Source organism: Penaeus monodon, unplaced genomic scaffold (genome assembly GCF_015228065.2).
Source record: "Penaeus monodon isolate SGIC_2016 unplaced genomic scaffold, NSTDA_Pmon_1 PmonScaffold_54, whole genome shotgun sequence".
In the NCBI taxonomy this organism is placed as follows: Eukaryota; Metazoa; Arthropoda; class Malacostraca; order Decapoda; family Penaeidae; genus Penaeus; species Penaeus monodon.
Window position 1 is genome coordinate 219385 of NW_023660329.1, and position 11881 is coordinate 231265.

Sequence of the window (11881 nt, forward strand, 5' to 3'; positions counted from 1 at the left end):
GGAGGGGGGGGGGGAAAAGGCGAATGAAGAGAAAAAAGAGCGGAAGGGGGGAAAAAGAGAGAAAAGAAAAAGAGAGGGGGAAAAAAGGTGAAAAAAATTTGAAAGATAGAAAGAGGAAGAAAACAAAAGGAAAACCCCAAAAAAAGAGGGAAGAAAAAGATATGGGGAAAAAGGGCAAGGGGAACAGATTTAAAAAGAAAAAAGAGACGGGGGTTGGAGGGGAGGGAAAAGAAAAAAACGAGAATAAAAAAAAAAAGGGAAAAATAAAAGATCACAGAGGAAAAAGGGGGATGGAGAGAGAGGAAAAGGAGAGAGAGTGGGATAGAGAAAAAAGAGGGGGGGGAAAACGAAAAAAAAGAGAAAAAAAAAAGGAGTGGAGAGGGAGGAGAAAAAGAGGAAAAGGGAAAAGAGAAATATAGAGAGATAGGAAGAAAGGGGAAGAAGTGAACTAGAGGAAAAGGGAATGAGGGAGGAAGGTAGAGAGAGGAAAAGGAAAACAAAGAGAGTAGATAAGAAAAAAAGGGAAAGGGGAAAGGGGGAAGTTTGGGGAAAAAGGGGGAAAAGAGAGAGAGAGAAAGGGAGGGGTTTTAAAGAGGGAAAAAAGGAGAGAACAAGTGACGAAAATGAAATCATACGCAGGGAAAAGGCACTTCCAAGTGGCGCATGATAATTTCCAATGTGCATTTTTGCCTTTTATATGACTGCTTTTTTTGAGATGGAACTTATGTAAAAAAAGTAGAAAAAAATGCTTAAGAGTTTTTGTTTCTCCAACACACACACACACCACACACCCCACACCACACACACAACACACACATACACCAACACACACACACACACACCCCACCACACCACCCACACAAATTTGGCAAAATTTCTCCACCCAAATAAACGAGAACAAAAAAATTTCTTTGGAAAATTGCTGATTGGCAATCCCCCAAAAAAAAGGGGTTTTACTGAGAGAAAAAGACGCACGAAACAGGGGTCAGACACAATTACAAAACATTACCCGATGTTAAAAAGAGCAAAATCCAAAATGCATCAATATGCAAAAAACTTTCATGCAAAACCCTTTTTCTCCTCACAAAAAGCGCGGGGTTTGTCGGAAGGGGCCAATTAGTCCATTCCGAGACAATGTTTCTTCGGATGTTCCCCAATCGCCAAAAGGCGAAAAAAAAGAAAACTCATTTTTAAAGAATTTGGGTTTTTCTCAAAGGGTCAGGAAAGTATTAAAGATGATGGAAAAAAACAAAGAAAATAAATTGAGTAAAATAATAATAATTAAAATAAAATAATAATAATAAAATAAAAAGTTAATTAAATTTTGGGGGTTAAATAAAGGTATAACAATACTATAACCAAATAATAATACCATTAATATAATAGTAATAATGTTATACTCATAATAACATTTTTTGTAAATATCATAAAATTTAATGAAAAAGATAAAAAAATTTGATTTCAAAAATAATAACAAATGGAAATAATACGGATAAAAATAACGTCGATTCCGTTTCCCCCTTACCGTAAAGTCTTGGGGGTTGGGGTCGCCGCCCCACGCCAGAGGGCTCACCACGCCTTAGACCCTGAGGCGCTCGGCGGGGGGTCCTTTGGCGAAAATGAAAAGCTTATATTTGCGTCGTGGTATGGGGGATGGGGAAAGGGGGTTTGGGGGAAAAAGGAAAGAAAGGAAAAATGAAGGAGGAAAAAAGAGAGAGAAAAAGAAAAGGGGGGGAAAAGAGAGAAATGAGAAAAAAGGGGGAAAAGAGAAGAGCGGAGAAGGGGGTGAGAGAAAAGAGGGGAAAAACCCGAAGGGGGGAAAGAGCAAAGAGGGAAAAAAACGAAGGAGGAAAAAAGACGGGAAAGATTGAGGAAAGAGGAATAGGAGGAAAAATTAGAAAGAGCAAAAACAAAGGGAGGGAAAAAAAGGGGCAAAAAGAGCGAAGGGAAGAAAACGAAAGGAGGAAGATGAGGGAGGAAAGAAGAAAAGGAAAAAAGACGAGGAAAAAGTGAAGGGAGGAAAGAGCAAAGGAGCAAAAAAGGGGCCGGAAAAAACAAAAGGAGAAAAAAGGGGACAGAGGGAAAAAGTGAAGGGAGGAAAAAAAAACAAAAGGAGGGGGGGAAAGGAAAAAGGTAAAAATAGGAAAGAGCAAAGGGGGGAGAAAAGACAGAGGGAAAATGTAGGGGGGAAAAAGGGGGGCAGAGTAAAGAGCGAAAGGGGTGAAAGAGAGGAAAGAGAGGGGGGGAAAGAAGGAAAGAGAGATGGAGAAAAGAGCGAAAGGAGGGGAAAGCAAGGGAAAAGAGGAAAAAGGAGAAATGAAGCAGAGAAAAAGGAAAATGAGGAAAAGAAACAGGCAAGAGCAAAGGGGAAAAAAAAAAAGAAGAGGAAAAAGAAAAGGAGGAAAGAGGAAGTGAGGCGAGCAAAGAGGAAAAGAAGAAGAGAGGAAAGAGTGAAAAGGAAGAAAGAAGGGGGAAAAAGGGGAAAAGGGGGGGAAAAAAACAGAGGAAAGAGCGAAGGGAGAAAATGGGGACAGAGGAAAGGGGAAAAGGAGGAAAGAGCGAAGGGAGGAAAAAGCGAAGAGAGGAAAGAGTGAAGTGAGGAAAGAGCAAAGGGAGGAAAAGGAGATAGAGGAAAGAGCAAAGGAAGGAAAGAGCGAAAGGAGGAAAAAAGAAGGGAGGAAAGAGAGAAGAGAGGAAATAAGACAGAGGAAAGAGTGAAGAGAGGAAAGAGTGAAGTTAGGAAAGAGCGAAGGGAGGAAAGAGCGAAGGGAGGAAAAAAAGGACAGTAAAAAGTGAAAGGGAGGGAAAGGGACAGGAAGAGAGGGGAGAAAAGGCGAGGAGGAAGGCCAAAAAGAAGAAAGAGCAAAGGAAGGAAAGAGTGAAAGGAGGAAAGAAGGAAAGGAGACAGTGCAAAGAGCAAAGGGAGAAAAGGCAACAGAGAAAAGAGGAAGGGAGAAAAGAGCGAAAGGAGGAAAGAGTGAAGGGAGGAAAGAGAGAAGGGAGGAAAGAGCGAAAGGAGGAAAGAGCGAAAGAACGAAAGAAAATAGAGGAAAGAGATAAGGGAGGAAAATGAGACAGAGCAAAGAGGAAAAGAAGAAGGAGGAAAGAGTGAAGGGAGGAAAAAAGACAGAGTCAAGAGTGAAAGGAGGAAAGAGCGAAGGGAGGAAAAAGAGACAAAGGAAAGAGCAAAAGAAGGAAAGAACAAAAGAAGGAAAGAGCAAATAGAGAAAGAGCGAAGGGAGGAAAATGAGAGAGAGGAAACAGCGATGGGAGGAAAGAGTAAAAAGAGGAAAGAGTGAAAGGAGGAAAGAGTGAAGTGAGGAAGGGGCGAAAGGAGGAAAGAGCGAAGAGAGGAAAGAAGACAGAGGGAAGAAGTAAGAGGAGGAGAAGAAGATAGGTAGAAGAAAGACAGAGAAAGTAATAAAGAGATGAATGAGAAAGAAGAAGGAAAACGAAAACAGAGGAAGAGAAAAGAGTAGGAGAAAAGAGAAAGGAGGGAAAGGGGAATGGGAGAAACACCAGAAAGAGAAATGGGAAAGAAAATTAAGGAAGAAGAGAGGAGGAGGAGAGAGAGAATGTGAGGTAGAGAAAAGAGGGAGAAAAAGAAGGAAGGGGAAAAAGAAAGGAAGTTAGGAAGGAGGAGAGAGGAAGAGAGGAAGATAAAAACGGAATAAAAATGAAGAGAAAAGTAGGGAAATAAGATATATAAAGGAGAAAGAGAGCCGTAAAGAGAGGAAATGGAGAGAAAGTGGAAAATAAAGAAAATGAGACGAAAAATAAAGAGAGAGGAGAGAGAGTTGAACAAGAGATACTGGATGGATGGGTGGGGGGGGGGGGGAGAGGTAGAGGAGACAGAAGGTAAAAAGAATTGGAGGAAGAGGAGAGAGGGCGGAAGGAAACGAGAGAGAGTAGAAAAAAGAAAGAGGAGAGACAGAGAAAGAAAGGGAGAGTTGGGTGGATTAAAAGGAAGAAAGGAGAAAGAGAGTAAGAGGAGAGGACAGAGAAAGAAAAAGACGAGACAAAGTAAAGGGTGAGAATGGGTGGGGAGAGGACGCAGATGAGAAATAGAGGAAGAGAGAAAAATGAGAAAAAGGAGAGAGAGGGAGGGGATAGTGGACAGATAATGGAAGAGTAGAGAGAAGGGAAGGGACAAAGAGGACGAAGAGAAAGAGAGGGGAAAAAGAAGAGAGAAAAAAAATATTAGAGTATACAGAGATAACAAAACAACAATGACAAATGATAACAATGATAATAATGATAATAAAGCAATAATAGCAAAATAAAAGTAATAAGACCAAGTAATAATATAACTGACATTTTGAAAATAAAAAGATAACAGCAACAACAACCATAATTATAATAATAACAGCGAGGAAAATAATGCTAGTGATGATGATAATGATAATGAAAATAATAATAATGATAACGATACTACTACTACTACTACTACTACTACTAATAATAATAATAATAATAATAATAATGACAGTGAAAATAGAAACAGTGATAAAACAATAATAATAATGATAATTACGAGAATAAAAATAATAACAGTCACACCACGACTGATGCCAGAGCCCAGCCTCCAACTGGAGCGTTTTACTGACACCAAAAGAGCGGGAGAGAGAGAGAGTGATATAAACACCAAAGGGAGGAAAGAACGAAGGTAGGAATGAAGAAAGAGGAAAGAGCGAAGGGAGGAAAGAGCAAAAGAAGGAAAAAGAGACAGAGGAAAGAGCGAAGGGAGGAAAAAGAAACAGAGGAAAGAGTGAAGAGACGAAAGAGCAAAAGAAGGAAATGTAGACAAAAGAAAGAACGGAAGGAGGAAAGAGGGGAGTGAGGAAAATGAGACAGAGCAAAGAGCGAAGGGAGGAAAACAAACAGAGGAAAGAGTGAAGGGAGGAAAGAGCAAAGGGAGGAAAAGGAGTCAGAGGAAGAGCGAAGGGAAGAAAAGGAGACAGTGGAAAGAGCGAAGACATGAAGAGGACACCGTGGAAAGAGAGAAGGGAGGAAAGAGCGAAGGGAAGAAAATGAGACAGAGGAAAGAGCGAAGGGAGGAAACAGTGAAGGGAGGAAAAAGCAAAACGAGGAAAGAGGAAAAGGAGAAAAGAGGGAAAGGAGGAATAAGCGAAGAGAGGAAAGGGTGAAGACTGGAAAGAGGGGAATGAAGAAAGAGTGAAGGGAGGAAAGAGCGAAGGGAGGAAAGGAGACAGAGGAAAGAGAGAAGGGAGGAAAAAGTAAAAGGGGGAAAGAGAAAAGAGAGTAAAGATCAAAAGGAGGAAAGAGCAAAAGGAGGAAAGAAGATAGTGGAAAGAGGAAAGTGAGGGAAATGAGACAGAACAAAGAGCGAAGGGAGGAAAAACAAAAAGAGGAAAAAGAGAAGGGGGGAAAGAGAGAATGGAGAAAAGAGCGAACAGAGGAAAGAGTAAAGAAAGAAAAGAGTGAAAAGAGGAAAGAGTGAAGGGAGGAAAGAAGGAAATGAGGAAAGAGTGAAAGGCGGAAAGAGCGAAGGGAGGAAAAATAGACAAAGGAAATGGCGAAGGGAGAAAAAGAGACAGAGAAAAGAGTGAAGGGAGAAAAGAGGAAAGAGGGAAGAAGTAAGAGGAAGGGAGAAAGGTAGGTAGAAGAAAGACAGTAACGAAGAGAAGAATGAGAAAGAAGGAAAATGAAAACAGAGGAAGAGCAAAGACTAGAGAAAAGAGAAAGGAGGGAAAAGAGAATGGGAGAGACAGGAGAAAGAATGAGAAATGAGAGAGATAAGAAAAAAGAAGAGGAAGAGGAGAGAGAGAGAGGGAGATAGAGAAAAGAGGTAGAAAAAAAGGGAAGAGGAAAATAGAAAGGAAGTTAGAGAGAGAAAAAAAAATAAAAAGGAAATAAAAACGAAGAGAAAGGGAGGGAAATGAGAGATACGAAGGAGAAAGAGAGCTGCAAAGAGAGAAAATGGAGAGAAAGTGGAAAATAAAGAAAATAAAGAGAGGGAGAGAGTTCAACAAGAGATACTGGGTGGGGAGGGGAAGTGGGGGAAAAGGAAGAGAGGAAGGTAGAGGTAAAAAGAAGTGGGGGAAGAGGAGAGAGGACGGAAGGAAACGAGAGAGAGTAGAAAAGAGGAAGAGGAGATACAGAGGAAAGAAGGGAGAGTTGGGGAAGAAGAGACGAGAGAAAGGGAGGGTTAAAAGGAAAAAAGGAGAAAGAAAGAGTAAGAGGAAGACAGAGAAAGAAAAAGACGAGACAGAGTGAAAAAGCAAGGAAATGTAAAGAGAGAGAAGGGGTGGGGAGAGGACGAAGATGAAAACAGGGAAAAGAGAAAAATGAGAAAAAGGAGGGAGAGGAAGAGGAAGCGGATAGAAAATGGAAGAGTAGAGAGAAGGGAAGGGGCAAAGAAAGCGGAGAGAAAGAGTGGGGTAAAAGAAGAGAGAAAAAATAGAGAGAGGAGGGGACAGAGAAGAGGAACATTATTTGTCTATCATTATGGTCTTATCAAATTCCCTCGAACCAGGATTTGTGAAGGCAGTCAACAAAACTAATAGAATATACAGCTTTAGAAAACAACAATGATAACTGATAACATAATAATGATGATAATAAAGCAATAATAGTAAAATAAAAGTAATAATATAACTGACAATATTATTGACAATAATAATAACAACATAAAAAAACAACAAAAATTATAATAAAATGGAAGCAAGGAAATAATCTTTAGAAAAAATAAAAAATAAAGCTTACATTAAAAAAAGAAAAAAAAGAAATGAAAATTTAAAAAAAAATAATAATATAAATATAAAATAATAATTTACTAACCAAAATTTTATTTTTTTGGTTCCTTTCGTCTGAAAAAAAGGCGGCTAAAGACGGCCCTTTGGGAAAAAAGGTTTTAAAATAACAGCTAAAGAGGAAAACCGGCAACCACGCTTCGGCACCCAGAAGCCGTCGAACACAAACCCAACCTTTGCCATCTTTTTTTTACAAGGGTTAAAAAATTTAACCTTCATTCCTTTGCACGGGGGGCCCAGCATTAAAATTTTTAAATTAAAAAATTTTAAAAAAAAATGAAACGTTTAAAAATAAAAAAAAAAGTCCAAACAAAACAGAAAACCTTCTGCTGTTTTCTCTAAAAAAGAAAAAAAAAAAATTGGTATTTTTTAAATTTATTTAAATTTTTAAATATTTTTTATTTAAACTTTTAAAAAAAAGACCCTTCGCCTTTCCCCCCCAAACAATGGCGGCAAACCTGACCCGGGGTTTAAATAAAAAGTCCGGGACCACAAAACCCCCAGAAACCCGAAAAAATCGGGGCCCAAAATAAAAAAATTTACAGCTTTCTTTTTTCCAAGTTTTTTCCGACACTTTTTTTGGACGGGGCACCACTTCCCCACATGCCCAGCTTTAACAGGGAAACCTTTTTGGGCACAAAGGCACAACACTTCCAAACCCCCCCCCTTCCGGTTTTGCCCCCGCTCCCCCCTCAGAGGTTGGATGTTTCCCAGGGTCCCTTTTTTAAAATCCCAGGCACCCTTTTTCATTTTAACCGGTTTCCCCAAGAACCCCCCTGGAAAGGGGCCACCCCCCCCAAAAAAGCAAAACCCCACCTCTTCAACCAAACCCCTAAACAACAAAAAATTAAAAAAAATTACCCTCAAAAAACTTCCCCAAAAAAGTACCGTTTAAAAATCTTTCTCAAAACACAAAAATTTTTCTCCAGGGCCCTTCCCTGGGGGGTCGCCCGGGGGGTGCCCGCGACCTCCCGGGGTCCCTTCCCACAATTCCCGGTTTGCCCCCCCCTTTTTTGGGTTATCGGGAAGTTTGGCCAACATAATCCCCTGCCACAAGGCTCCGCCCCCGTGTCGCATTCGGGTTTTTGGATGGCTCCACAGGCCCCTCTACCCCCACCCTTTTGGTCGCCCCGGACTACCCCGCCCGGGGCGGGCGGACCGAAGACCCTGGGGTTTCGGGCCCCTTCCCCACCTCCCAGTTCCTCCGGTACCACCCTTACCCGTGGGATCAACCAAAAGGTGCCCCCCTTGGCCCATCCTGGCACCCCCACCGTGCTGACCCAATAGACCTCCCGGTTTGACTGCCTGCCCCTGACCCCAATCTCTGGGGGTTCACGGGTCCAACACAACGGGTGCCAGGCCTCCCCCCTTCCCTTCATGCTCTTCCCATTCCCCTCCCCTTTCACGGCGGGGCGGCAGCTCCCTGGGGCCCGGGCCGGGAGGCGGGGTTTGGCCCCCCCACCTGCCTTTTTTTCCCCCTTCCCCCCTTGCCTAGCTGCACTGTGGTCCCCTCCCAAGGGCCCCAACCCCAAAAGAATCCGCCGGGAAAAGGGTTCTCTTCCCTCCGAAAAATTACGCTTCCCTTCCCAGCCCCCAAAACGGCCTTTGGAAAATCCCCTGCCACCTTCCCAATCTCTTCTCCATTTACCTTTCCGGCCTGTGGTCCGGGGGGGCAAACCTCCCGGGGGCCCCAAACTGGTTCCCAGGGGGGTGAATCCAAGGCCCCCCACCCCCCTGCGGCCCAGGGGGGCCGCTTGCGGGTCTCACTGTTGTCCTGGGGCAAAAAAAATCAGGGCCCGCCCCAGTCAACCTTTTTCCCGCCGGGCCGCGGGAAACGCCTCCAATGCCTAACCGCGCTTTAAAAGTGCCTAACCTACACCGAAGGGGAAAAACCCCGGCCCGGGGTTGCCCGGGCGTTTTAAAAGCCCTTCCCCAAGGGCGTTGGGATGGGTCCCCCACCTTTCCCCTGCAGGCCCTTGGCTGACCAGCTGCAGGCCCCTTCCCTTTTCCGGCACCCGGGCAGACCCAGTAAAATTGGGCACTTGCCCCCGGCCCAAAACCCCCCGTCTTTTTCCTGCTTCCCCCCAAAAACAAACTCCCGGGGGTAAAACGCGGCCTTCCCCCCAAATTTCCCCAGGCTTTGACCCTTTCCGCCCTTCCCAAGGGGACTTCCCATGGGTTCCCCCTTTGCAGGCCCCTGCTGACCGATCCTCAGGCCCCGGATTCCGGACCCCACAACCCCAAAAAACTGGCCCTTGCTTTTCCAAACCCTGTCCCCTTTCTCTGCTTTCCGCTCTTCGGCCCCCTTTTCCTTTTCCTCCTCACCGCCCTCCCCCTTCAGGTCCCCCCTCCTCCCCTTCCCCTTTTCCCTTTTCGGCCCGTCTTTAGGCTTTCCCTTAAAATGGTTGCCGCACCTGACGCAGAATTTTCCCTGCCTCCTTTGTCATTCACAATTTCCCCTCTGCCCCTTTGTTTCCCCCTTTGGGGCCTTTTCCTCCCTCTCCCCAACAGGCAGGCAGGCACGGCTGGCTTCCACCTAACCGCCTCCACAAGCCCCCCCAGGTTCCCCAGACACAGAAAACCCCGGGGCGGCCCCCAGACAAATACAAAATCCACCCCTTTTAACCATTTTTCCGTTTCCTTTCTTGCCACAAAAAAGGGGGGAACCGGCTTCCCACTGAACATAACAGCTCAAGGGCCCAAACCGAGAAAAGGGTTTAAACAAAAGGGGGGCCCGGAGGGGGCACCCAAATCGTCTTTCCTTTTTCCTTTTTCCCCCCTTTTCAAACCAGGGGGCAAAAATTTTCCATCCGTCAGTTAAAGGGGGCCCAAGTTTTCCCCCGGGGTACCCCGTTTCACAGGACAAAACCCAAAATGCCCTTTGGCTTTTTTTTTAAAAATTGATATTTATTTTTTTTAAAATAATTTTTATTTAAAATTTTCCACAAAACAAAACCCCTCAACAAATAAATTATTTTTTAAAATATTTATAATTTTAAAATAATATTTTATTTTTAAATTTTTTCACCCACCCACCCATCAAAAAAAAGCTTTGGCAATATTAAAAATGGTTTATAGATATTTTTTTTATTTTTATTTTTTAATCTAAAAAAATTTTATATATATTATATGTATATTACATATATATATAATATATATTATTTTATTTATATTATATAATTATATATATATATATTATATTTTTATATATATATATATTAATATTGAAATTGTATACAATCAATATATATTATATTATATTATATATATATCATATAATATAATATATATTATATATATAATTAATTATTATATTATATATTATATATATTTATTTAATATTATATATATTATTTTTTTCTTATATATATATATATATATTTTATATATATAAAAATATATTCTATATATTATAAAATATTTATAAAATTTTATTATTATATATATATATTGGGGGTGGTGCTTCACACGAAAGGGTTATGTGAAGTAAGGTTTTGGGTAGTGCTTGTATGCTTTTTGCTTGCAGTTTCCCCACGGGTTACCCAGTGCTAAAAGGGGCCCTTTGGCATAAGTCTTCCGGCACAGCTCTCCATCATCAGACTTCTGTATGCCTCCTCGTGGCCCCCCAGGGAAAAGGGACACCTTGCAGCCCGGGCTAAACTTTGGGGATCTGGGAGCAGCGCGTGTGGACATGCTCTGGCTCCGTCCCAAACTCCTGCCCCCTTTCCCCCCTGGGTAAGGGGGCGTTTGGGGGAGGGGGGGCCTTGCGTCCTCCTCCCCCCAAAAAGCCCCTTTGGAAACGCAACAAAAAAAGGGTTTTCTGGGGGGGGGGTCTGTCCCTGCAAGCAAGGCAGGCTGTGGTTTACCTAAGGGGAAAATGTCGGGATGCAGGTTTGGAACGCAAATTACTCTCCTGCCGGGGCCCCTGGCAGGCGCTAACCCCCATGATGCTTGGGGGGCAAGGCCCCTGGGGGCCCCCCCGGTGGTGGGAGCCTCACACCCCCCCAACCCCTTTATTTGGGCAGCATCGGGGGGGGCGGCAAAGTGGCTTGCACTGGAGGGACCACCCGGGGTTTAAAACCTCAGCGAGCTTTCCGGGAGGCCTTGGAACCCGGCCCCTTGGGGTATGATGACGTTCCTCTGCTATTACGGGAATTAAAGTGACTGGAAGTTAGGGGGGTTTTTTCTCAGAGGTGAGAAACCTGGCAGCAAAACAATCAGTAGGGTGGTTCCCTCTACTGGTGGGGCCGCAAAATGTCACCACCCCAGGGGTCCATAGCCATCCAGGCGACTTCACCCTGGTATTGAGTAACACCTTTTAATGACTTATTAGGGCTTGAGACTGAAGATTGCTTTTGGTTTCTTGTCTCTTATTGCTGTATACGCTCCTACCGATGTATGTGTTGACGGGCGTTCAAACGCCAAACTTCAATTTGGGGCAGCAATTCCCCCCCAGCAAGATTTCGATTGTTCGGGGCGACTTCATTGCGGTATCCGGCTGTGACCGGGGCTAGCTAGGGAATGGCTAGGACTGATTCCAGCGGAGAATAGTCTCCTTCTCCGGGCTTTGCTAGGTTCCAAAAAATGAGATCTCGGGCTCCTGTACCAGCACTCCAACCCTTTCACTGGACGGGGTACGTGATCGGATACAGTGGCCAAGGGAGATCAACCACATTCTTGTTAGACGCGATGGAGGATCCCCCGGACTGAAAGGTTTCCGGAGTGCCAAGTTCTTGGCACTGATCATAGCGGGGTTGGGGCTACCTGTGAGTCCACTTCAAACTCCCAGCCCCTCCGTGGCCCCCTTTAAAGTTTTTTCACTTGACAGACTAAGGGTGGATGTGCCTGTGGTTCACCTTGGCATCTCTGACCGATTCACGTGTGTACCCATTTGGCCCCATATCCCGGGAGCAAGAAGTGATTGAGCCCCCCTGAAGAATGGGGGAAATACCCGCATAAAAAACCGTCTAATGTTGCCTTCCCGGGTTTTTTTTTAATTTTTTTTATTTTAAATTTTTTATTGCAAAATAAAGTTTATTTTTATTTTAAACAAAGAGGAACCTCATCTTTTTTTTTATTCCCTTTTTTTTTTAGCCTTTTTTTTACTT

The 11881-nt window shown here is 43.5% G+C and overlaps 1 protein-coding gene across 1 annotated transcript; it reads right to left on the reverse strand.

Annotated features, from left to right (window-relative positions):
* Positions 1-1579: 1579 nt before the first annotated feature.
* On the reverse strand, positions 1580-10466 carry LOC119571189 (cleavage and polyadenylation specificity factor subunit 6-like). Its single transcript, XM_037918604.1, has 4 exons — positions 10309-10466; positions 8422-8547; positions 7994-8097; positions 1580-1608 (listed from the first exon to the last, which is right to left on the reverse strand). The coding sequence occupies exons 1-4, from the start codon at positions 10464-10466 to the stop codon at positions 1580-1582; spliced, it is 417 nt and encodes a 138-aa protein (XP_037774532.1).
* Between the last annotated feature and the right edge of the window lie 1415 nt (positions 10467-11881).